Here is a 26,473-nt window from a genome sequence, read left to right on the forward strand (position 1 = left end):
GAGACCCTATCTCTACCCTATCTCTACTAAAAACAGAGAAAATTGGCTTGGCGCCTAGAGCACAGTGGTTACAGGTACCACCCACACACACCAATGCTGGCAGGATCGAGCCTGGCCCGGGTCAGCTAAACAATGACAACTGCAACAAGAAACTAGCCCAGCATTGTGGCTGGCGCCTGTAGTCCCAGCTACTTGGGAAGCTGAGGCAAGAGAATTGCTTAAGCCCAAGAGTTTGAGGTTGCTATGATCTGTGACGCCACAGCACTCTATCAAGGGCAACATAGTGAGACTCTGAAAAGAAAAAAAGAAAAAAACAGAGAAAACTAGCCAGGCATTGTGGCAGGCACCTGTAATCCTAGCTACCTGGAAGACTGAGCTATGACGCCCTAACACTCTACAGAAGGCGACAAAGTGAGATTCTGCCTCAAAAAAAGGAAAAAAAAAAAAGATGAAGTGCCAAAACACACTCCAAAACAAAATATTCATCAAAAAAAGCTAATGATGCCTGTTTGGTGATCCAGCACTTGTATTATCAACCAGAGGTTCATGAAACTTGGTCAATCGATTACAGCACATCTCTACTGCAATCTGGATGACTTGCTGAAGATGCCTGCAATCTGGATGCTTGCTTAAGATTACTCTTAAGCAGCAGAATCTTAATAATTGAGATAGGCCAATCCGCTTGGAAGACAATGCTATTGCACAAACAACACTACTCAAACTACAGAAGCTAAACTTAGAAATTCTTTGTCATCCACTAAACCTTACACCAAATAAATGACTGCCACTTCTTCTAGGCTTTGGACTACTTCTTGCAAGAAAAAATATTCAATTCTCAACAAGCCATGGAAAATGCCTTTTGAGATTTCATTGCCATTCGCTCTGCAAGATTCTCCACTGCTGACATACACAAGCTGCCATTAAGATGGCAAAAGTGTGTTGACAGTTTAGAGGCATACTTTGATTAATTGTACTACTTCTTGTTCTGAGATATAATCAACTGAATTTTTTATTTGAAATTGGACATTTCAGATTTAATGACCCAATACAGTAGAACTTCTGTACACAAAAGGGACTCTTAACAAACTGGTCAACATACAGAGGTGGTCAACATAAGGAACTAGGCCTAATGTATTGATACACACATATGGTACATGTCTAGTCTATGAAAATTAGGTCAACTTAAGGAAGTGGTCAATGATGGGAAGTGGTCAACTGTGAAGGTTCTACTGTAGTTTCACAGACATATTCTCCTACTATGTATAAGCAACTCTATGACAAAAAAGTGGTTTTCTCTCTTTTGTCTATTTGCCTTAGCACATCATACAGTTCTCTATACCGTAGGTGTCAACATATATCATTCATACCTGAATCAAGACATATCAATCCCAAAAATAAAAGTATGACACATTAGGAAAACCTAGAAAGTACTGCTTCAAAATAGAAATTAAACTGCTATTAAAAAAAATTAGAAGATAGAATAAAAATAGCATTCTAAATAGATAACTATAACAACAATAAGAAAATACAGCTAATGGGTCTGGCATATAGCCACTCTTCTTCCGTTTCCCTCTTCTTCCTTACCCCTGAGAGCTGCCAGAACTATTCAATGGACTGGTCTTCATAGCACTAGTAGGTGAAGGCACAGACATGCTGTTATCACTGTCCATAGACAAGTCAAGGCTGCTGTCATTCAGAGCTGTCAATCTGACACCTTCTGTTGAATGCTGCAATCAATAAAACATTCAATCAAATATATCTTTATTTCATTCATATCTTTGAAACATGAAAAACTTTTACTTAACATATGATTTCTACTAAACAAAACAAATCACTAAGTTTATGAAAATCAGAACTGGCGTGCTGATTGCAAAACGCAGAGATTTGGAGTCACATGTTTCCTGATTTCTAAGAGGGTTTCGACATAACTACAGTTCTTATGTAGAAGAAAATAGGAGAATGAAATGCTATACACACTAACTACAAGATACAACGAAATTCAAAAAGCAGTGTTAATATGAAAACATGTTATCTTGAATCAAAGGACTATAAATGTATATACACATAAATACAAAGGAAAAGTCCTAACTGGCTGGGCGTCCGTAGCTCAATGGTTAGAGCACTGGCCCAGTGTACCAGGGGTGGCAGGTTCGAACCCAGGCAGGCCCTGCTAAACAAAAAAAAAAAAAAAAAAAGAGAAAGTCTTAACAATAAACACGACACTAACTGATTCTCTTTGGCTTACAGGATTTAAAAGGATATTGTTCATAGATTTCTAATTACCCTACAATGAACATAAAAATTATGAAATTTTTAAAAGTTATCATGTACAATTTATTCCCATTCCTTACTATTAGTATTTGTCAATGAAATGAGCCTCTTTCAAAAGCGAGATTTCTACTGCTCTTAATAGCAATTTAGGATTTTAAGATGGTATACTAAACAGGATAAACTATCCTGTAAAAATGAAAGCAGCAACAATTTCTGAAAACTACACCTAATATTCACATATAAATCCTCATGTTGGTCCTTATTCTTGAAAACCAAAGCACTCTAAAACAGATAATGCAGGAGATTGAGTGGTGCACTATGAATGGTCCTATGAGATTAAAGTTGATTTCTACAGTGCCAAGTTTTAATTTTTCGTTATTTAGTGCTACTATAATTTTTTTTTTTTTTTTTTTTTTTTGAGACAGAACCTCAAGCTGTCGCCTGGGTAGAGTGCTGTAGCATCACAGCTCGTAGCAACCTCCAACTCCTGGGCTCAAGCGATTCTCCTGCCTCTTCCTCCCAAGTAGCTGGGACTACAGGCGCCTGCCACAACACCAGGCTATTTTACTGTTGCAGTTGTCATTGTTGCTTAGCTGGCCCTGGCTGGGTTCGAACCCACCACCCTCGGTGTATGTGGCTGGCGCCGTGACCACTATGTTACGGGCACCAAGCTAATTACATTGATTTTTTTCAGCTTCATTTTTTTTTTTCAATCTACACTGTTGACAAAAACTCACTACATACAGGGTGGCGCCTGTGGCTCAACAGAGTAGGGCGCCAGCCCCATGTGCCGGAGGTGGCAGGTTCAAACCCAGCCCCAGCCAAAAAAAAAAAAAAACTCACTACATACATACGTGTGTGTGTGTGTGTGTACACATGCTCTACTCTCCAGTTCCTCAAATGACAAGACATCCTTTGATTTACTAGAGATACCCTTATGTACATAAATCAAATATGATCAAATAGGAAAAATGAGATTTGGTAGAAGACAAAGGAGACGAGAATAATGTCATTTGTTCATAAAGTCAGTTGTGAAACAAAAGCATCTAATATTCTAAAATGAATCTCTCTCTTATTCAGTGATGCTACCAATCTTACTTTCCACCAGACATGAAGGCTTTTTCAGTAAGTAAATTACATTCAACTCTACACAGTTACCTGCCGGACTAGATGACCAAACACCTGTTAAGATAACATACCACTGTTGCAGATAATCTATGAATGTGAAAGTTTTAAATAGTCTAAACAAAAAATAGCAGTAAGCTACTTTGCTTGGCTCTATCGATGTCAAGCCAAATAATCATAAACAAAACTTTTAATAGTAAATAAGACAAAGAACATACACCAGAGAGAAACAAACACACATGCTTTACAGTCAGATTTAGGTCCATTTCACAGTTCACCCTACACAATCTGGGCAAGTTTCTTAACACACTACTTCTTCCAATATTCTATTGCATTGCTGGAATATTAAATATAGAAAAGGACCAGAACAATGCTTTGCAAACAGCATTAATAAAAAGAAGCTATTACTGGGCGGCGCCTGTGGCTCAGCTGGTAAGGCGCCGGCCCCATATACCGAGGGTGGCGGGTTCAAACCTGGCCCCGGCCAAACTGCAACCAAAAAATAGCCGGGCATTGTGGCGGGCACTGATAGTCCCAGCTACTCAGGAGGCTGAGGCAAGAGAATCGCTTAAGCCCAGGAGTTGGAGGTTGCTGTGAGCTGTGTGAGGCCACGGCACTCTACCAAGGGCCATAAAGTGAGACTCCTGTCTCTACAAAAAAAAAAAAAAAAAGAAGCTCTTACTAAGAGTCCAAAGAAACCATTTATGAATCTAGACTCCTATATATTTGTTACTTAAAAAAGCAAGAAAGTGATACTTTACAAACACAAACTTGGACATAATCTAAATGATCATAAATAGAGGACAGATTTAATTAATTGTACTGTATCCATTCAAGGAAATTTTAAATTGTCACTAAAAATGTAATTTGGATACATGATCATAATAAGCACAAAAAATGGTAGGTCATGACACGCTAAGTTTCATCAAAAACCTTTTCATAACATACACTGAATGTGGTAACAGGTACACTAAACATGCTGTGTGGAAATAAGCTGAAATTAGAATAGCTATTATTGCAAGATAAGATTATAATTGCTTCACTTGATATATAAAAAAAATTTTTTAAAGCAAGAATCAAAGTTTATTGAGGAAGAGAAAGGTAAGCTTACAAAATAAGAAAGCTTAAAAAAAGGGATATAGTCACCCGAGACAGCAAACAGGCATCCATTGCCAGTACAAGTAGGCAAAGAGGCCAATATATAAAATTTTTACACTAACCAATACATTGCTGGTCAGTAATGATTCTCTTTATGTTCTGTTTCTGTATAATTATAGGTACTACAATAAAATAAAAATATTTTATTAAGATTACTTAATAACATACAGTTTTTTGAAATATCAATACTGCAATATAAATAATAAGAGTTTGGAAAGGTAATCTGAATTTAGGATTTGGAAAAAATTAACTGGCTCAGTTACAATAATATAACAGAAAAAGCAAAGTTCTAAAGAATGTAACCTTTGGCTAGGCTCAGTGTCTCACTCCTGTAATTCTAGCACTCTGGAGGCTAAAGCCAAGTAGATCACCTAGTTCAGGAATTTGAGACTAGACTGAGCAAGACCAAGACCCCCATCTCTACTAAAAACAGAAAAACTGGCAGGGCATTGTTATCAGGTGCCTGTAGTCCCAAATACTCAGGAGGCTGAGGCAAGAGGATCTCTTAAGCCCAAGAGTTTTAAGGTTGCTGTGAGTTATGAGGCCACAATACTCTACCCAGGGCGACAGAGTGAGACTCTGTCTCCAAAAAAAAATTAGCCTTCAATTTTATGTTCACTTCCAAAAACATATAAGGTACATATTTATATATTTTTATATGCAGTAAATCTTCATTTAAGTGCAATTGTTTTAACCAGTTCAAGGACAAGGAGAAGGCAAATGTCTGACTTGACACTTTAGTTGAAAAAGAAAATTGTTTGGGGTGGCACCTGTGGCTCAAGAAGCAGGGCGCTGGCCCCATATACCAGAGGTGGCAGGTTCAAGCCTGGCCCAGGCCAAAACTGCAAAAAATAAAATGAAATAAAATAAAAAAATAAAAATAAAATTGTTTGATGTCAAGTTTTACAATAAACAAATGAAATTCTTTGAGAAAATAATAGTACATTTTGTCACTTTTTACATTATTTAAGTCATGAAACCATTAGGTTAAAAAGAGAATTTTTAAAATAATTTACTTAAACCATTAAAAATGGCCTTTTCTACTTCCCCCACCACACACACAAATCTATGTACATATCTCCAAGTTGTACTATCAGCATTTGCTATGTACCAAGAACTAGTCTAAACATCTGTGTTGACTAGTTTAATCCTCATGATATACCTAATGATAGGTTAAGTATTATTGTGATTTTAAGAGATGAAATAAATCAAGAACAAGATATTTGTTATTGTCAATCTCACAACTAGGAAACAGCGGAGCCTGAGTTTGAACCAGGTAGTCCATCTCAGTCCTTTCCTTTAATTTCAATGCTTTTGTACCATAATATGTCCTACATATTAAAAAACAAAACATTATAAAAGTTTAAAGCCCTTTATGTAATTATTTCATTCTTTTCCTTGCAACCCCCATCCCAGACAACCCACTATTATCTTGAATGCAGTGGTTATCATTCTCTAACATAAACTTATTTCATATTCTCTAAGTAAGTTTTTAACTTGGAAAACTTACATAGAAGTTGATAATGGTACGCATAACCCTGCATTTTTTTTAAACTTAATATAACATATGCAGCTATAATTCACTTACTTTTATAAGATACTCCATTATAGGACTAACCCATCTATTTTTGAAAGCACTTAAAGAAAAATGTAACTGTTATCTGTGCACTAAAATTCTAACATGCCCACTGTAAGTAGTCCAAGTGAAGAAAAAAAAAGGCTTTCAGTTATTGAAAAAGAAACACTAAATACTAGAATGATATACTAAAAATACTACCTCTGTATAGTACTCCTCTATACTCTATATTCCTCTATCTGTACTCTGTATTCTCTGGAACTGTGAATAATAAACATTTACTTTTGGCGGTGCCTGTGGCTCAAAGGAGTAAGGCACCGGCCCCATATACCGGAGGTGGCGGGTTCAAACCCAGCCCCAGCCAAAAACTGCAAAAAAATAAAAAAATAAAAATAAATAAACATTTACTTTTTTTACATTCACCAAGAAAAGCCATTTTCATTTTTTAAAAGACTTACATAGTTACAGTTTATTTACTAAACTGTATTAGTATTACCTTACTAATTTAATTTTACTTACTTTTCAAAGAAAAAGAAACTAGATGCTGATGTGGGAATTTTAAATGAATAAGAATAAAAGGCTTTTGAAAGATAATATGGGTGTATACAAAGTAAAGATATGAAGTACTACAGGAATCCTTCTGAAGTGTAAAGCAAGTGTGTCCAACAAAACTGATCAGAGCGACTTTACATAATGGAACTGCTCCATATAAAAGATTTTGAAAATGCTGTCATCTATTTCAAATATGACTTATTTACCGAGACTAAATTTTGAAATACACTGATACCCTAGAATGCATAAAACATTGTTAGTAATGCTTTTGTAAGTACTTTCTAAATTTACCTTTTTTTTTTTCTGAAGCACATGATTAGGTAGTAGTTGATGGAGTTGCTTTCTTTTTACATGCATTGCAGCAATTTTCATATCCACCTCAAACATCTTGCTGTTTATTGCTTGCCTATAAACTACACAATTAGGAAATTGTTAAAAAAAAAAAAAAATGAAAGAAAGAAAGAAAGAACATTTCAATAAAGGCAGTTACACTCACTCCAGAGAAACTATTCTAATCAGGGATCCTTTTGTTATCAATCATACATATCTGTAAATTTATCAGGTCAAGACCCATCTCTAATGTGGCATAATTCAATGCGTGAGCAAACTCTCCTTTTAGCACAAGATGTACATAATGAATGAAAGCATAAAATACATTAATTCTTTCAGTGCATTAACTCTTTAAAAAGCCCTTAATGTATTAACTTTAAAGATTAATTCTTTATGAAATGGTACAATTAGAGAAAAAGGGTTTCCTAAACCCCAATCCTTTTAAGGTATCGTTATTATTTAAAACTTTATCCAAGTATAGAACACATGTAGTAAAATAAGTCAAAATAAATCAATGTGCACTATTAGTTCTACAAGGCCCCAAAAGGAAAAATTCAGTGAGTCATACAGAAAATATTTAATGAGCACCTATACTGTATTAACGTGGTTCTAGACAATGGAGATAATAGCAGTGAACAAAGGAAACCAAAAGAGCTTCACAGAGGCTACATTCTAGGAGGGAGAATAAAGAAAAAAAATTAAGTGAAAATATATTCTGTGTCAGATGATTTAAGCACTCTGGAGAAAAAACTTGAGTGGGGAAGAAGATGGGAAGATCAGTCTGGAAGCTGAGTCAACGTTTTGACTTAAGACTTAAATGAATGTTGTTAGGAAGTGAGCTGAAGAGTACCTGGTGGAACAACATTCCAGAAGGAGCCAACATCAAGAACAAACATGCCTGGACTGCTAGACAAACACAAAAATGCAAATGGAGAGGAGAAAAAGTACAGGTCCATAATCCGTTATCTGCAACTCTAAAACCCCAAAAACTCTCAAAACCAATTTTTTTCCTAAGATTGGCAACAAAACTCATCAACAAACTCTGGTCTAAACTATCCATGGCTATTTTAATATATCAACGGTTCCTTGTATTAATGTTATTGTTTGGGATTACCAAATGCTGACTAAGGCCCCAGGGAGATTACTTGCTAATGTTATTACTTTTCCAGCTCTAAGACGAATGGAAAAAGGATTGTGAACTTACAATAGAAGATGATTTCAGAGACATGAGAAAATCAGATCAAGTGGAGGGGGCCAACACTAGTAAAGACTTGGACTTTTATTCTCAGTGGGATGGGTAACATAAATTCTAAACAGGAGACACACAATCTAGCTTAAAAATATCATTTGGATGCTAAGTGAAATACTTGAGGAGAGGCAAGGGCAGAACAGGAAGATGATGGCAATGGCAGTAATGCAAAAGCTGGGACAAGGACAAGAGCAATGGAAAAAGTAACCAGCAAAAATCTCAATGTATTCTGAAAGAAAGATTTTATAATGGATTAATATCAACTAGGGAAAAAAACAAATTAAAGGTAACTAATATGAACCACTAGAACAACTAGAAAAGAAGTTGGAAGGGATGGAGGAAAATAAATTGTATTCTTTTTTTTAATTTCAATTTCTTTGTTCATTCTTCTTCGTTTGAAGTACTCTTTTGTGTTGTTCATTTTCTTCTTCCTCTGGCGATGTTATTGATGTTAGTAGAGACGGGGTCTTACTCTGGCTCACTGCTGTTCATACTGGTCTCGAACCTCTGAGCTCAGGCAATCCACCCGCCTCGGCCTCCCACAGCACTGGGACTACAGGCGTGAGCCACCACGCCCAGCCAATTGTATTCTTAATATGTTAAATTTGTTTCATTAAAAAAAAAAATTCTACATAGCCAAGCATAGTGTCTCAAGCCTGTAATCCTAACATTCTAGGAGACCAAGGTGAGAGGATCACTTGAGGCCAGGAATTTGAAACCAGCCTAGGCAACACAGTGAAATTCCATCTTAAAAAAAAAAATAAATTCCATAAAGTACTCCATTAAAATGTTTCAAGACGCTCAGCACCTGTAGCTCAGTGGTTAGGGCACCGGCCACATACACCAGGGCTGGCAGGTTCGAACTCAGCCCAGGCCTGCTAAACAACAGGGACAACTACAACAAAAAAATAGCCAGGGTGGCTGGGCACGCGCAGCTCAGTAAGTAGGAGGGCGCCAGCCAAACACACCAGAGTTGGAAAGTTCGAATCCAGCCCGGACCTGTGAAACAATAATGACAACTACAACCAAGAAATAGTAGGGCGTTTTGGCAGGCGCCTGTAGTCCCAGCTACGTGGGAGGCTAAAGCAAGAGAATGGCTTACGCCTAGAGTTTGAGGTTTCTGTGGGCTGTGACACTATGGCATTCTACTGAGGGTGACGCAGTGAGTCTGACTCAATAAATAAATAAACAAATTAATTAATTAATAAATAATAAAATGTTTCATGATACAGGACAACTAAATATTTCCTTTCCAAAAGACCTCAGCTTGGCACCCATAGCTCAGCAGTTAGGGCGCTGGCCACAGGCACTGGGGTTCGTGGGTTTGAACCCAGCCTGGGTCTGCTAAACAACAACAAAATAGTCAGGCGTTGTGGTGGGCACCTATAGTCCCAGGTACCTGGGAGGCTGAGTAAGAGAATAACTTAAGCCCAATAGTTTGAGGTTGCTATGAGCTGTAACTCCACAGCACTCTACTGAGGGCAAAAAAAAAAAAAAAAAATAATAATAATAATAATAAATAAATAAATAAAATAATAATAAAAAAGACCTAAAAACTGGTGGCGCCTGTAGCTCAACAGAGTAGGGCACCAGCCCCATTATGTTGGAGGTGGTGGGTTCAAACCCATCCCCAGCCAAAAACTGCAAAAAAAAAAAAAAAAGACCTAAAAACTTAGTGATGATCTTGATGGTTCATTAGTACAGTCTTATTTAATAAAAAGCTGAACTTTATTGGATACGATGTATGAAACAAAATTTTCATTTTAATTTATTTTTTGTTGGAGAGAAGAATGTCACTTTGTCACTCTCAGTAGAGTGGCATGGCATCATAGCTTACAGCAACCTCAAACTCTTGGGCTAAAGCAATTCTCTTGCCTCAGCCTATGAAGTAAGCTGAGACTACAGGCACCCACTGCAATGCCCAGCTATTTTTAGAGACAAGACCTCACTTTGGCTCAGGCTGGTCTTGAACCTGTGACCTCAGGCAATCCACCTGCCTCAGCCTCCCAGAGTGCTAGCATTATAGGCATGAGCCACAGCACCCAGCCAAAACAATTTTTTTTTTTTTTTTGGGGGCAGTTGTTTGGCGGGGGACAGGTTTGAACCTGCCAACTCCAGAATATGGGACCAGCGCCCTGCTCCTTTAAGCTACAAATTTTTTAATTCAAGTATCTCCCCATGACTTGTTAATTCATAAGTTATGTAGACATGACAATCTTTACTTTAGAAAAAAAACACTTATGTGGTGTTTAATAGGTGATACATCATTGTACGTAAGACATACTAAATATCTGCAGGGTTATTTTTGTTATTAAAATGATTAATAGGCTGGCACAGTGGCTCACGCCTATAATCCTAACACTCTGGGAGGCCAAGGCAGGTGGATTGCGTAAGCTCAGGAGTTCGAGACCAGCCTGAGCAAGAGTGAGACCCTATCTCTACTAAAAATACAGAAGTAGGTGGCATTGGAAGGGATGCCTGTAGTTCCAGCTACTCAGGAGATGGGCAAGGGGATCACTTGATCCCAGGAGTTTGAACCCAGACAACAGAGTGAGAGAGACTCAATAAACACTAAAACAAAATAAAGTAAAATAAAATAAAATGATTAATAGTTGCTACTAGTTACGGACAATAGGTATCCTTCAATGCATGGTTCTACCCAAGGAGAATTGTGCAATGTCCTACATTCCTAAAAACCTACTCTGCAATTATGTGAACCAAGAACTCAATGCAACATAACAAGTATTTTTCTTTCTTTTTTTTTGAGACAGAGTCTCACTACATCGTGCTTGGTAGAGTACTGTGGAGTCACAGCTCACAGCAACCTCCAACTCTTGGGCTTAAATGATTCTCTTGCCTCAGCCTCCTAAGTAGCTGGGACTACAAGTACCCACCACAATGCCTGGCTATTTTTTATTGCAGTTGTCATTGCTGTTTAGCTGGCCTGGGGAGGGTTCAAACCCACCAGCCTCGGTGTATGTGGCTGGAGCCTTAACCACTGTGCTATAGGAGCCAAGCCAACATTACAAGTATGTTAATCTCAAGTTTCTAGGAAAACAACTCAAATGTGTATCTTAATTAGATCTTTTATTTGCAACTTTCACTTAAATCATGTCACTTCACTGAAGCCAATACTCCTAATACTTCTGGTGCTGTAAAAATTACTGGAGATAACACTTGGATCAGTCAGAATTCATAGATGTCACGTTGTTAGAGATTCTACATAAAGTGCAATCACCTAACACTTAAGTATGTCTTCTAGTGTCGTACCTGAGCATGGGAACACTAAAATAGATATTCGTATCTTTTATTTCTCCTTTTTTATTACAGCTAAGTGTATAAGACTTTTTTTTTACACGTTATCACAAATATTCTTCTCTCCTCTAAGTAGACAAAAAAGAGTGGACGGATAAAAATACCACTTACTAAATTTTTTAAAACAAGGAGGAAGGGTACAATGTAAGAAAATAGGAAGAACTGTGTATCCCCATACAGTCTTAGTCTCACCCAACTACATCCACCAGTTGGTCTTTAGTTAAAAAATACTACCTTTCTCCTCAGAGTACAGTTCAATCTAAAATATAGACTCATCACCCTACTCCCTGACCATGAATTAACACCTGAATCTATTTGACACATAGGATAAATTTCTACCAGTGACCAGAAGTTCAGCTTTATCAATTTCTAAAGTTCAAGATGATTAAGGCATTGAGACACCGACTCTTTTGGACAACCATGTATACTCAAATTGTTTCTAATTTATAAAGAACTGTGGGCAAGCCAAGTTTAAAATAGTTCTGCTTTAATGTCCATCACAAGAGACAAAAATCATTTACATACAAGTTAAGTATTCTTCTAATCTGAAAATCCAAAATCCGAGCTGCCCCAAAATTTAAAACTCCTTTGCACTCTGACATACCACTCAAAGAAAATTTCTCACTGAAGCACTGAAGATTTCAAATCAGGAATGCCCAACCAATGAGCCTAATGTAAATATTACCAAGTGCCAAACAATACAAAAAATCCTAAATACTATGTTGTCCCAAGTATGTCAGAAAACGAACACTCAATCTATATTTGACATTACTGAAACTAATAGCTAATACAAAATCATCATTTTGATGATCCTTTTTTAATATTCCCAAGTAATTTCAACAGTAATTCCAAATATAGTATGATATACATCAAGACAAATGCAAATATGCAAGCATCCGATGTTTTGATTACCCAAGTAGAGACATACCTGTGTCTGTGAAAGACTGAATATCATAGGTGAGATCAACACTCAGGTTTTCAGAGTTTTCTGTTTTTTTAAACACTAACCCAATCACCCACATTGTGCGAAATTCTTCCCTGGAAAGAAGAAAATTACCAGTTTATAAGGATTAAGAATGAAAGTTGTTTTGGGCCACAAATTAAATAGAAACAGTAATGAAAGCTAATGAGCAAATTAAAGGTCCTTGAGTTAATTTGTGCGATACATGACACCACAGATAAGCACAACAGACCTAAAATAACCTGGGTGGCAGACACCCCTGCCTCTAAGCCCAAAGTCTCGGCCGGGTGCAATGGCTCACCCCTATAATCCTAAAATTCTGGGAGGCCAAAGCAGGTGGATTGCTTAAGCATTCCAAACCAGCCTGAGCAAGACTCCATCTCTAAAAAATAGAAAAAGTAGCCAGGGACAGTGGTGGGCACCTGTAGTCCCAGCTACTCGAGAGGCTAAGGCAAGAGGATAGCTCGAGCCCAAGAGTTTTGAGGTTGTTGTGAGCTATAATAATGCCACAGCACTGCACCCAGGGACACAGTAAGACTCGGTCTCAAAAAAAAGAAAAAAAAGAACCCACTTTACTTAAAGTCCTTCCCTAGGCCTCACCTCTACATTTCTATAACTATATAAACAATCATAGTTCTAGGACAAATACAACCCTACAACTGTAGATTGATAGCCAATGTTCTTAATAATGATTTGAAAGTATCAAAGGCACTGCAATCAAAGAAAAAGTATGATTAAACTAAGGGGTGGAAAAGAATAAACCTGTTTAGAAAACTCTGAAAGAAAGGATCTTCTGGCTCGGCGCCGGTAGCACAGTGGTTACAGTGCCAGCCACACACACCAAAGGTGGCAGGTTCGAACCCAGACTGGGCCAGCTACAAGTGCAACAAAAAAATAGCCGGGTGTTGTGGTGGGTGCCTGTAGTCGCAGTTAGTGAGGTCAAGAGAATCGCTTAAGCTCAAGAGTTGGAGGTTGCTGTGAGCTGTGGCACCAGAGCACTCTACTGAGGGTGACATACTAGGACTTTATATACTTTTTTTATAAGAAAGAGTCTCACTGTGTCACGCTTGGTAGAGTGCTGTGATGTCACAGCTCACAGCAACCTCCAACTCTTAGGCTTAAGCATTCTCTTGCTTCAGCCTCCTAAGTAGCTGGGACTACAGGCACCTGCCACAGTGCCCAGCTATTTTTTGCTTGCAATTGTCTTTGTTGTTTAGCAGGCCTGGGCCAGCTAGAACCCGCCTGCTTAGGTGTATGCGGCCAGCAACCTATTCACTGAGCTGCGGGCGCTATGCCAGGACTTTGTATTTCTTAAACTTTAAAATTTCAATTTAGAAGTCCATATGATTAGACACATAGAACAATTAGTGATTTAGCTACTTCTGAATATTTAATAGTTTTATCAACTAAATGGAACATAAAGTCTTTTAATAATAAGATTGCAATAACCAAGAAACTGTAAAAGAATACTCAAATAGGGTGGCGCCTGTGGCTCAAAGGGATAGGGCGCCAGTCCCATATGCTGGAGGTGGTGGGTTCAAACCCAGCCTCGGCCAAAAACCAAAAAAAAAAAAAAAAATACTCAAATAACTCTTTTACATGATTACAATAGAAAAAAATCTTTATCATCAGTTAACAATAGCTATTCTATAATAACACAAACTTATGTGATCCTTTCACCTATATTTTAATCGTGAATGCTGCTTTATTTTTTCTTAAAGGTTATTAATAATAAATACTCTCCCCCGAAAAACTTTCCCCAATCTCTCCAAAGGCAGCAAAGTATAGGTACACTCACCTTAAGCAATAGTAACAGCAGCAATCAAACCAGCAAAAATGCCCTATATAAAGGACCCTTAAAAGGGCAAAGAAGTCTCCTTTTATTTACATGTATCTTTTCAGTGGTCCAAATAAATCACAAATCAGATTTTTGCAGGATCAAACCAAAATGCTCCTTTTTAAAGAAAATTAAAACAAGCAAAGCCTGATACATACTACACAGCAACTATTCCAACAACTATTATACAAAATGGAGAAGGAATGTATGGAAGCAATGCTAAAGACAGTATTAGAGTAGATGAGCAGAATTTGAATTGTAATTAGTTAACAGAATTAGACTCCATTATCAGAAAAAGTTTATTTCACTGCCAATTTTTCTGAAAAAATAATCTTTTCTCTTCTGTGTTTTTGATCAGGAAAACTGTTACAAAATCCAATTTTTTTGAAGCTATAGGTAATCCATAGAATAGTGATAGTAGTTATAAAACCTGCCTCTAAAAGCTTCTATGAATAAAAGTCGAAAAAAGGAAGACATCAGATTAAATTAGAAGAGTGCTTACTTGTCAGGATTTTCTTTAGGTGCCGGAAATGACTGGGGATTGACATGAGCCAGTGTAATAAATTCATTTTTTTCCAAGCTTCCAACTAGGATTCGAATTTTTGATTCCACCAAGCCCACCCTGAACAAATGTCATTTAGTATTAATGAAAAGTTTTGGTTAACTTAAAAAAAATCAAATGCACAAAATCAAATGTTTAAGTAAAGAAGTAACATACAGATCACAAATAACTTAAAACACACACCACAATAGTTCAGCTGACTGAATCCCCAAAGACAGTAAACCAAAAGTTTTATGTCTACCCAAAAATGCTGAACTGGGAGGAAAAGAGAACTAAGATATACTTCATTCACTAGCAAGGTTACAAAAGTTATCCCCACAAATATTTAAAGAAAAATCAGCAAGCTAAACCAAAGCACCTTATATAAGTTAAAATATGATATGTAGATCTCTGTAAAACAAACGAAAAAGTAACTTGCATATGAATCCACTAATTTCTATATTTATAAGTACTAAAGTACCCGTTAGGAACAGAGCAAACCAAACTCGATGTTTTAAGGACTGCCTCCCATTTTCTACGTGTTTTGTAGCTATCTGATTCATCTCGACGTTTATTTTTTCTATAAAGTCTAATTTTATACTCACCATTCTAGGCGTTGTTTTTCTGTTGGTGCACTTGCTAGAAGTACAATATAATGCCTTTGAAGATAAAGACAACATGCTATTTATTTTATTTACGTGCTTTGTGCTGGATATTAAACCACAATGTAATAAGCTTCCTTATAGAACATCAGTTTAGCAAGAGGGAATACAACATCACTATGCACGTAAAACAACCTGCTGTATTCTATGTATTTCGATGGCAATTTTAACTCTTCTGAAAAAAGGCAGTGATTTTGAAAATAATTAGTAAAAAAGGTAGCTTAATTCAAGAAGCTTGAATAAACACTAATTAACTGTGTTCAATGACAACGGTAGAGTGTTCAACCTATAAAATTAGAGTTCTTCACTAAAATTTAATCTAATATAATGAAAATGTTTCAATGGCAACAAAACACCATGGCTCTAGCCACAAAGACATATCTCTAAATATACATAATACAACAGTAACTTCCAAAATAATGTGAAACACATACTTTTCAATTTAAATTAAAAGGTAGAGAAAATTAAACTGAATACTGAAATTAGGCCTATGTGACTTTTCCCAGGTAACAATATAAATTTCTGACAAAAGACTTGGTCCCTGTGGTTCAGTGGTTAGGATGCCAACCACATACACAAAGGCTGGCGGGTTCAAACCTGGCCTGGGCCTGCTACACAACAATGACAACTACAACAAAAAAATAGCCAGGTGTTGTGACGGGCGCCTATAGTCCCAGCTACTTGGGAGGCTGAGGCAAAAGAATCACTAAAGCCCAAGAGTTTAAGGTTGCTGTGAGATGTGATGCCCCAGCCCTCTACCAAGAGCGACATAGTGAGACTTTGTCTCAAATAAATAAATATATTTCTGATGAAAAAACTGACATCACTGATATGAAAGCAACAAAGAAATCTGATTTTGATTTGAAATTTAATCCCAAATAGAGAAAAAAACAATTGAGAAAATATTATCATGACCAAATATCTAAGTCTTTTCAAAATGATTCACTTTCCTACGAAAAAGTTCACATATTGACATCATTACTATTTAGTATAGATACTAGTTTAGAAAGTGGCAGTATAACCACAATTTAAAAATTTTAGTCTTTACTGGGGATAGGGCAAGGTGGCTCATACCTATAATCCCAGCATTCTGGGAAGCTGAGGGAGGTGAATGGCCTGAGCTCAGGAGTCCTGAGCAAGAGTGAGACCTGGTCTCTACTTAAAATAGAAAAATCTGGCAACTCCCGTAGCTCAGTGGGTAGGGCACTGGCCAGGTACACTGAGGCTAGCGAGTTCAAACACGGCCTGAGCCAGCTAAAACAATGACAACTGCAACAAAAAAATAGCTGGGCATTGTGGCAGCCGCCTGCAGTCCCAACTACTTGGGAGGCTGAGGCAAGAGAATAGCTTCAGCCCAAGAGTTTGAGGTTGCTGTGAGCTGTGATGCCACAGCACTCTACCTAGGGCCACACCTTCAGACTTGTCTCAAAAAAAAAAAAAGGGGGGGGGAGGTGGCACCTGTGGCTCAAAGGAGTAAGGCACTGGCCTCATATACTGGAGGTAGCAGGTTCAAACCCAGCCCCAGTCAAAAACTGCAAAGAAAAAAAAAAAAAGTCAGGCATTGTGGCGGGCACCTGTAGTTGCAGCTACTTGGGCCAAGACAAGAGAATCGCTTAAGCCCAAGAGTGTGAGGTTGCTGTGAGCTGTGATGCCGTAACATTCTACCGAGGGCAACAAAGGGAGACCCTGTATCAAGGAAAAAAAAAAAGAAAAAGAAAAATTAGATGGGCCTTGTGGCAGGCACCTGTAAGTCCCACCTATTTGGGAAGCTGAGGCATGAGTTCGCTTGAGTCTCAGAGTTTGAGGCTGCTGTAAGCTATGATGGCAACATGGCACTCAACCCCAGGGTGACAGACAATGTCTCAAAAAAATTTGGAAGTCTTTCCTGTATTCTCATACTTGAAAAGATTTCGCAAAAGTCTGACATACACTCAGAGAAAAACTACAAACTATAATTCAAAGAAAACTGTTTAGCCAAAGAAAGGATATTTTTAGGTATGATTACTAAAAGCTTGGCAAAATTAAGCATGTTTTAAACAACACTCCTTTTAAAAAGTCCAACTGACTACTTATTAATTATGCTCACAAAGTATTTGAAAAATGCTTCCAATTCTTCAGAGCCATGTAACCCTAGACAATCCTAAGTCTTGTGTATATGATCTGTAAAATGAAATAACAGTATCCATCTTATTGGCAGAAGTATTGTGAAGTTCAACTGAGTGAACTTCAAACGTATAAACCTAAGGTAACATGGGCAAATATATAAAAACAAGGTACATATAGATAAGTCAGTATATAGTCCAAATCCATATAGACCAATACTTCCTTTAGCAGTTTAATTTATTCAGCATTATTTGGAACAAGCCAAATACAGAGAAAACAACAGATGGCCCAAAGAAGTCAGTCAATAAAAGTTACATAAACGCAGTAGAAGCTCATGCATTTTATTTGTAGAGAAACTTATACTCAAGAGTTGTAAATGTTCTTAAATCAAACAAAATCCTAATAAGCTCAGTAACCTAACTTATAGGTCCATGAGACATTCAAAACCGGGAAATCAAATTTTTAAAAAAGGTGAGGGAGATAAGTTCTCTCACTAAAGTGTAACAACTTACAACAGGAGACAACAAAGCATAAATATCAATAAAGCATAAATATCAAAAACTCAAAATGGAAATTCTTAAAAACCACCTGAGTCTCCGACAAAAGCTTAAATAATACACAATGTTCTCTATTTATGAAGGGAACATATACTATCCATTTAAATCTAATTTATAGAGTTCAACTTTACTTCTTACTGAAATCCAAGGGAGGAGAAAGTATATACCTTGTACATTTTTTATGCACAAATGTAAATGTTTACATATAGGTAAAAACATTAAAGTAACTCTAACAAGTATTTATACTGAGGTTAAAAGCCCTTTACTCAGTCACTTTTAAGCAAATTTGAATCGAGAGATTTAAAATGGAGTAATTAAGCTTAATACAAATAGCCTGCAGATTATTTTGAGTGGCTCAAACAAAAAATTGAAAATAAAATCCCACCTTTGCCCTGTAAATACCTAAATTTTAAGGTTTAAAAACTGGGATTGGAGCTCGGCGCTCGTGGCACAGTGGTTACAGCGCCAGCCACATACATCAAGGCCAGCTAAACAATAATGGGAACTACAACCAAAAAATAATAATAGCCAGGCGTTGTGGTGGGCACCTGTAGTCCCAGCCACTTAGAAGGCTGAAGCAAGAGAATCGCTTAAGCCCAGGAGTTTGAGGTTGCAGTGAGCTGTGACGCTAAGGCACTCTAGCAAGGGTGACATAGTGAGACTCTATCTCAAAACAAACAAACAAACAAAAAAAAACCTGGGGCTCAGTGCCTATGGCTCAAGCGGCTAAGGCATCAGCCATATACACCTGAGCTGGTGGGTTCGAATCCAGCCCAGGCCTGTCAAACAACCCAAGAAAAAAAAAATAGCCGGGCGGTTTGGCAGGCGCCTATAGTCCCAGTTACTTGGGAGGCAGAGGCAGGAGAATCACTTGAGCCCAGGAGTTGGAGGTTGCTATGAACTGTGATGCCATGGCACTCTACCCAGAGCGACAGCTTGAGGCTCTGTCTCAAAAAAAAAAAAAACTGGGATTGGTATTCAATCCTTAACATCCCTTTCATACCATAGAAACCAAATAGAAGTATGTCTAAATGTTATACAAAAAAGTAACCTTTCATAACTGCCTGTTTAAAAACTATCATACTTGCTCAAATGACTCCATGAGACGTTGAAGTCTTATATGCAACTGCCGTTACTTTTCCCCAAAATTTGAGAATTATTAGTTACCAATAAAAATTTAACTATATGTGTCCCCAAAGAATCAAAACAAAGTCCTAAGAACACTGAATTTAGTTGCTTTATTACCTAATAGCTATTTACAAAAAATTCTGTAATTGAGCCTCTGAGCTATTTCATGTCTGTATTTTACCTGGGAAAATTGTAACTAAGATACATATAACAAAAAATTTACTTGTCCCTTGGTCAAAAGTGCTTGCAATTCTATCTTAAATAATTCACAACCAAGAGTTACAGTTCACTATCTTAAATTTTTTTTTAGCAGGCTGCCTATAATCCTAGCACTCTGGAAGGCTGAGTTGGGTGAATTGCTTGAGCTCACAAGTTTGAGACCAGCCTGAGCAAAAGCGAGAACCTGTCTCAACTAAAAATAGAAAAACTGAGGAAAGAGGATTACTTGAGCCCAAGAGTTAGAGGTTGCTGTGAGCTATGACACTACAGCACTCTACACAGGGAAATAGCAGGAGACTGTCTCAAAAAAAATTTTTTTTTTATTTTAACAAATATTAATGCTTGGCTCAGCACCCGTAACACAGTGGTTATGGCGCCAGACACATACACCAAGGACGGCGGGTTCAAACCCAGCCCAGGCCAGCTAAACAGCAATGACAACTGCAACATAAAATGGCAGGGCATTGTGGTGGGCGCCTGTAGTCCCAGCTGCTTGAGAGGCTGAGGCAGGAGAATCATTTAAGCCCAAGAGTTTGAGGTTGCTGTGACCTGTGACACCATGGCACTCCACCGAGGGTGATATAGTAAGACTCTTATTGCAAAAAAACAAAAAAAATTAATGTTAACAATTTTACACACTCATACTAGAAATGACATTGTCCTTTCCCTGAATACCTCTCCTTCCTCCTTCCCTAATATAACATCCAAAATAAGGGTCCCATTGCCTGATGTTAATGATTTATGTTGCTACTAATTATTTAAGTTTTAACATGAGTATCATGAAAGAGAAATACAAAAACAAAAATAATAATTGGAGGATTCTTGGGTCGGGCGCAGTGGCTCATGCCTGTACTCCTAGCACTCTGGGAAGGCGAGGCGGGTGGATTGCTTGAGCTCACAGGTTCAAAATCAGCCTGAGCCAGAGAAAGACCCTGTCTCTAAAAACAGGTAGGTGTTGTGGCAGGTGCCTGTAGTCCCAGCTACTTGGGAAGCTGAGGTAAAAGGATGGCTTGAGCCCAACAGTTTGAGGTTGTTGTGAGCTGTGACACCATAGCACTCTACCAAGGGTGACAAAGTAAGAGTCTCAAAAAATAATAATAGTAATAGTAATTTTAGGACTCTTTAAAAAGTTCATGAAACAATGTTACCCTTTTTTCTCAAGAACACTGATAACTCTTTGTGGAATATTAGTTTGTTTTTAAGACAAATTTCCTCCACATTTCCCTCCCTTTAAGAATGGTGAATGGGGCGGCGCCTGTGGCTCAACGGGTAGGGTGCCGGTCCCATATGCCGGAGGTGGCGGGTTCAAGCCCAGCCCCGGCCAAAAAAAAAAAAAAAAAAAAGAATGGTGAATGTATTATTTCACATGATTTAAAATCCTACACATAACAAATGGTAATACTTTTAGGATAGGCTTTAAAGGCTCAATCAACTTTCATGCACGGAAAAATTAAGAATTTCAATACAGTTGTATTGCCAACCTGCAGGGTATTTCATTTGAGGATATGTCTTAAAAATGCAAATTTGTAAAAACATCCTAAAGCCAGATGATAGTAATCAGTGTATCTTAAAGGGACAAATTTTTGAAGAATTATAAATACAATGTGTTATGAATAAAATTAGCCCATTGTCATATTTAAGTTTTTCTAAGATATGCAGCTGAAATTCAGATTTTTCTCATATAATTGCCTCTATTCATTGCTATTTCCTGTCATCTATTGTTTCCTTTTATCCGTTGTTTTTGATAACATAGGAAAATTTGTTTCAAGAAACTTTGAGAAAAATTAGTAATACATCGTCTTTTAATCAAAGGCCTTATAGGTACTATGTGCAAAGATCAAAGTACAGTTTTAAACAAACATTAAGCAAGCTTTTTAAAAATCACCAAAGTTCTAATAACAAGAATTTATTCAAACGAGATGATACTTTCAAATGTTTGTTCAATCTCAACATGAACCTTTCTTCAAGTGAAGGAGCCCACTTAAGTACACATTTAGGAACCTCATTCTACCCATCTCAGACCCGTAAGGAAGTGAAAGAGTATGAGCCTAACTTCATCTCTGACCTCAGGAATTAAAATATGCTGATAACTTTTGTGTAAGACCAAATCCTTTATTTGTCTCCATAGATGGATGTAATGTCCCCATTACATTGTACTTTTAAAATTATCAGTATATGTGTTTATTAGCTTAAATACTCAGAGGTACTTCCTCAACACTGGTTAAAATAAAAAATTTAAGAAAAATAATCTACCAGATGGAAAGCACAATTTGTAGAAAATAATAAAACAAAAGCATTCAGTTATTACACTGTTTTAATTTTTACTGACAGCATAATGCTCCCAAAACACAATTACTGGCTCCGTTACTACTTTTTCATGCAAAAGATACAGAAACAAAACACAGAGACATCATGAAGGTCATCATTCTTGTTTTTAATTCGGGAAATAGCATAAGGCAATCTTGTTTAGATTACAAAATACAATCCAACACAAGATCAAATGATTTAAGAAAGCTTCAAACATTAAAAAAAAATTTTTTTAAGTGGGACTTTTGCAAGTTTTCAACCCAGGGAGAATAAATATGCAAGTCTTTGTTTTTTGGCTTTTGTTTTTAAATTTGATTTATTAAATTTACAATTTTCATCAAACCTAACACCAGGATTTTAGCCCGGACTAAAGTATTCAACCATTACACGTGTAGTAAAACCACTAATAAAAATTATTACACCCACATAGATCCCAAGAAAATTGTTTGTAGAAATATTTGAAGGGGCTTTAATAACATTAGAGGAAAATAAGCCAAAAATATGCTTAATGTGCAGTAACTGTTGAAAACATTTAATTTGCTACATATTTACCATGTATTAGCTTTGTCTACATTATAAGGAATCTTAATGATAAACAAGTTTCCCGAATTAGATAAATATACTTAAGTTTTGTCTTAGAGACTATTTTTTCTTTTTTTTTTTTTTTTCCATCTTAGAGACTATTAACTACAGATTTTAACAGTTCATCCATTTGCCAATGTATATAGAGTTACTGTTTTGGTCATGCTGATCACATGCTTACTGAACTGATGTTGCTACAAACCTAGTTAGGAGTTCAGTTAGATTAGATTGGACAAAAAAATTATAGAGACTTCCACCACCACCCCCACGAGTTTACTAAAAATAGTATGTCCTTTGTGACAAGAAGGAAAGTTCTATACAAGTTTAAAAGAGAATATCAAAGATCAGTCTAGCAAGAAGAGATGATACAGATACTACCATTTACCCATTACTTAAGAAAGCAACATGTCCGACATGCCTTAAAATACATACTTGTACTTTTGAAAGAAGTTTGGAGCTTCAAAAAGTTTGGACCACTCTGCCTTACTCAGCAAAATTTCATCTGTGATAGCAAGACCTAAATTAAAAACATATTAAAATGTTTGCATGCTTCAGTCTAACCATCTAGAATTTTAAATAATCTTAATAATACCACGTGCACTCACTGTAATTCTATAACCAGAATTGTAACAGTTTTAGATTATGACTTTAGAACATTTTCTCACACATATACACACTTTTCAAAAAAGCTGGAAAGACTGAGAGCCAGGCTTCTGGTAAAGTACTATTATTCTAAAATGCCATGCTCATGGAATGACTTACTTTCTCAAAAAACACTGCAATTACCTAAGAAAAATTTCCCATATGCTTTGTTTATTGCCTTTCTTAAAAAAGGGGCAGAGGGTTCCTATTGTTTCTAAAAGTACGGAGGCATCTTCCCATGAAAAGCCTCTTTAGGCAACAGAAAAAGATCTTAAACTTCTAAATTTAATAAAGCTGCTGGCTGAATAGATGATTCAATCTCCTTGACTGCTTTCAGTTAAACCAAAAGATCTTTTTCAGTTACTTCCCTCAAAGAACATTTGGTAACAGCTATACCTCCAAACTAATACAACTAATACAATTAGAATTCAAAAACACTGACAGGTTCTTCCAAAATAATGGTTGCTCTGGTCTCACTCTTGCTAGAAAGCTCTTCCCCAGGAATATACAGCCTATGCATCTGTCACCCAGTGTAGACAAACTGTTATCATTCTTAATTTTATAAAGCACTACTAGTATGGCATTAAACCAGCCCTTTATGGTCTTCACTGTTGGTTAATGTTTCAACTTAAAAGAAAATTAAATTGCCTAAAAGAAATTAAAAATGTTTGAGTCAATTTTCAAATATATACCAAACTAAAGACCAAAATCCACTTCAGTGAATGCCTCTTCAATTACGTTGCATGGCTGACTACTGGGTCTACAAATGGTATGTAAATCCTTCCTGTATAAAGCAGAGCATAAGCATAAAACACTTACCTTGTTTAAACTCCTCAACCATGACCATCCGTGTTGAAACGGACACATTGTACGTGGAGTTCTGTTGTGGGTATGCTGGTGTAATTATAGGCATAAGATGGTACCTATCACTGGGGTTTACCTACATACAACAACAGCCAATCAGTTTCTTCAAGTACATAGGCAACAGATACTTGGACTTTTTACCCCTTGTTAAACTGAACCAATGATTATATTGTTTTATTTCATTCATAGCTGGAGTTAAGAAAGAAAACCATGTAAGGAGACACTTTTATAGGAAATCTTCATCGAATCAGAGAATCATTGTTCCAAACTAATGATTTGTTTCAATCACGGGCATTTGGCATCCTTACTATAACAGAAATAGTGTGCCTGCTGAGCAAAAAAAAAAAGTTCTCTTGGGAAATTTACTGATGTTTAGTTTTTCTTTATTCAACAACAGAAATGGGGATGTACACACAATTACACTTTAAAGAAATATCACACTACAAAATGTTCTGTGTAAAACTAATTTTAAACAAGATGGAAAGCTGAACTTTCAATGCACCCTTAAGTTATAGGAGTTCAAGTTTATTAACACCTGGTGAACCTACATTATCCATGTTGACATCATTTTCAGAGATAACGGAATGGTTTGCTAAATGTTAATCTATATACTAGTAAGTGGCATATTTCCACAAAGGAAATTTTAAACTTTTGTTCTACAAAATTAAATGTCTTAAGTTTAGAAAACTTGAAAACATATAGCTTAACATAATTCAACATAAGTTAAAAATTTTGGTATCATAGTAAGACAAGAAATTTAGAAACTGGGGCGGCGCCTCTGGCTCAGTGAGTAGGGCACTGGCCCCATATACGGAGGGTGGCAGATTCCAACCCAGCCCCAGCCAAACAGCAACAGGAAAAAAAAATAGCTGGGCGTTGTGGCGAGCGCCAATAGTCCCAGCTGCTAGGGAGGCTGAGGCAAGAGAATCACCTAAGCTCAAGAGCAGAAGGTTGCTGTGAGCTGTGACGCCACAGCACTCTACCGAGGGCGACAAAATGAGACTCTGTTTCTAAAAAAAAGAAATTTAGAAACTTAGTATTTCATAAACCTAGAAAGTCTTATTCAGACCTAAATTTCTTGTTATCAATTTATAAAGTACACATTAATATTTAAAATGAATAAGCAGTAAAAGTCATAATTTCCCAAGAAACAGAATAGAAACTTTAGCCCAACCTATGTTTGTAATCTCTGAAATCACTAAACCAATTTTTACAATTATAATTTAAGTGGTAAGTGCCTATAAGTTATCTGCCACATGTAAACATTGTAGCTTTCCTAAAACCACCCAATTTTCAACAAAATGTTTAGATAAAAATAAAAAAAAAAAACAGGGATTTTTAGTATCCTTTTATTCTTTTTAAGCACAAATACCCACACAACTTTGACTTACAAGGTATTTCTATATAAATTAAAATGTTAGTAAAATTTGTATTAAAAGCTATGTACAATTAAATGTGGTTTACAGGGTACATAATTATGCTTCTCACATCAGAGGACAATTGTATTTGAGGTTATCTAAAAGTAAAGTGTCATACGAACATGTGCACTCATACATAAATGGCTGGAAGTCTCCCTGGAGTTTATGTGGATGATTTTTACTTGTAATTGCACAGTGTGAATTTGTAGGGGAAAAAATAATACACTAACCCTTGGGTCCCATACAGGCAAATTAAGATTGCATTCTTCAGGCTGTTTCAATAGCACTGGATTTGGCCATTCCCTGTTTAAAAAGATTGTAGCACTTGATAAGACTATAGGATATTACCAGCTAAACGTATTTTGTTAAACATAAAGCATTCGTGATGTGATCCTTCTTCATTCATTCTGCCCTCATGGTACACATAACCTTATTCCTTTCTCTCAACATTAGACTACTCAAATTACTTTTCTCTATGGAAAGTAACTTATCCATTTGGTAGCTTTCTCAGACTGAAGTCAAACATATTCTCAAAGAACTTGTAAAGGACTCAGGGGTGTCCAACCTTTTTTTCCTTTGCCAAACATTGGAAATACAAGGATTGTCTTGGACCACACATTAAATACACAAACATTAACATAAGCTGATTAGCAGGAAAAGGGTCGTGCATACTTATTGTGATACTGGACACCACAGATAAGGGGAAAAAGTCCTGACTTGGCACTTATAGCTCAGTGGCCAGGGCACCGGCCACAGACACCATGGCTGACGGGCCTGTTGAACAATGACAACTACAGCAACAACAACAAAAAGCCAGGCGTTGTGGCAGGCGCCTGTAGTCCCAGCTACTTGGGAGGCTGAGGCAAGAGAATCGCTTAAGCCCAAAAGTTTGAGGTTGCCGTGAGCCTGTGAGCTGTGATGACATAGCACTCTACGGAGGGCGACATAGTGAAACTGTCTCAAAAAAAACAAAGTCCTCAGAAAATCAGCATACTATGTGGGCTGCAGGTTGGATACCCCTGAAACAAAGCACCATCACAAGATAAACGATATGTTTACCTGAACCTTCAACAGAA

At 36.9% G+C, this 26,473-nt stretch overlaps 1 protein-coding gene across 8 annotated transcripts in view; it reads right to left on the reverse strand.

Moving 5' to 3' along the window:
- PAPOLA (poly(A) polymerase alpha) overlaps positions 1 to 26,473 on the reverse strand; it is a 76,307-nt gene that overhangs the window by 17,678 nt on the left and 32,156 nt on the right. For 4 of the 8 annotated variants that reach the window (XM_053601062.1, XM_053601058.1, XM_053601061.1 and 1 more), the window contains 9 exons: positions 25,628 to 25,700; positions 23,935 to 24,055; positions 22,906 to 22,990; positions 15,521 to 15,574; positions 14,877 to 14,996; positions 14,336 to 14,392; positions 12,505 to 12,614; positions 6,974 to 7,095; positions 1,585 to 1,727 (listed from right to left, as the gene is read on the reverse strand). In XM_053601062.1, the coding sequence (XP_053457037.1) occupies positions 1,585 to 1,727; positions 6,974 to 7,095; positions 12,505 to 12,614; positions 14,336 to 14,392; positions 14,877 to 14,996; positions 15,521 to 15,574; positions 22,906 to 22,990; positions 23,935 to 24,055; positions 25,628 to 25,700 (885 nt within the window). The remainder of the gene's footprint in view (positions 1 to 1,584; positions 1,728 to 6,973; positions 7,096 to 12,504; positions 12,615 to 14,335; positions 14,393 to 14,876; positions 14,997 to 15,520; positions 15,575 to 22,905; positions 22,991 to 23,934; positions 24,056 to 25,627; positions 25,701 to 26,473) is intronic. The other 4 variants (XM_053601064.1, XM_053601060.1, XM_053601063.1 and 1 more) reach the window with 1 other exon arrangement.

The sequence above is a fragment of the Nycticebus coucang genome, chromosome 9, assembly GCF_027406575.1.
Source record: "Nycticebus coucang isolate mNycCou1 chromosome 9, mNycCou1.pri, whole genome shotgun sequence".
NCBI classification, from domain to species: domain Eukaryota; kingdom Metazoa; phylum Chordata; class Mammalia; order Primates; family Lorisidae; genus Nycticebus; species Nycticebus coucang.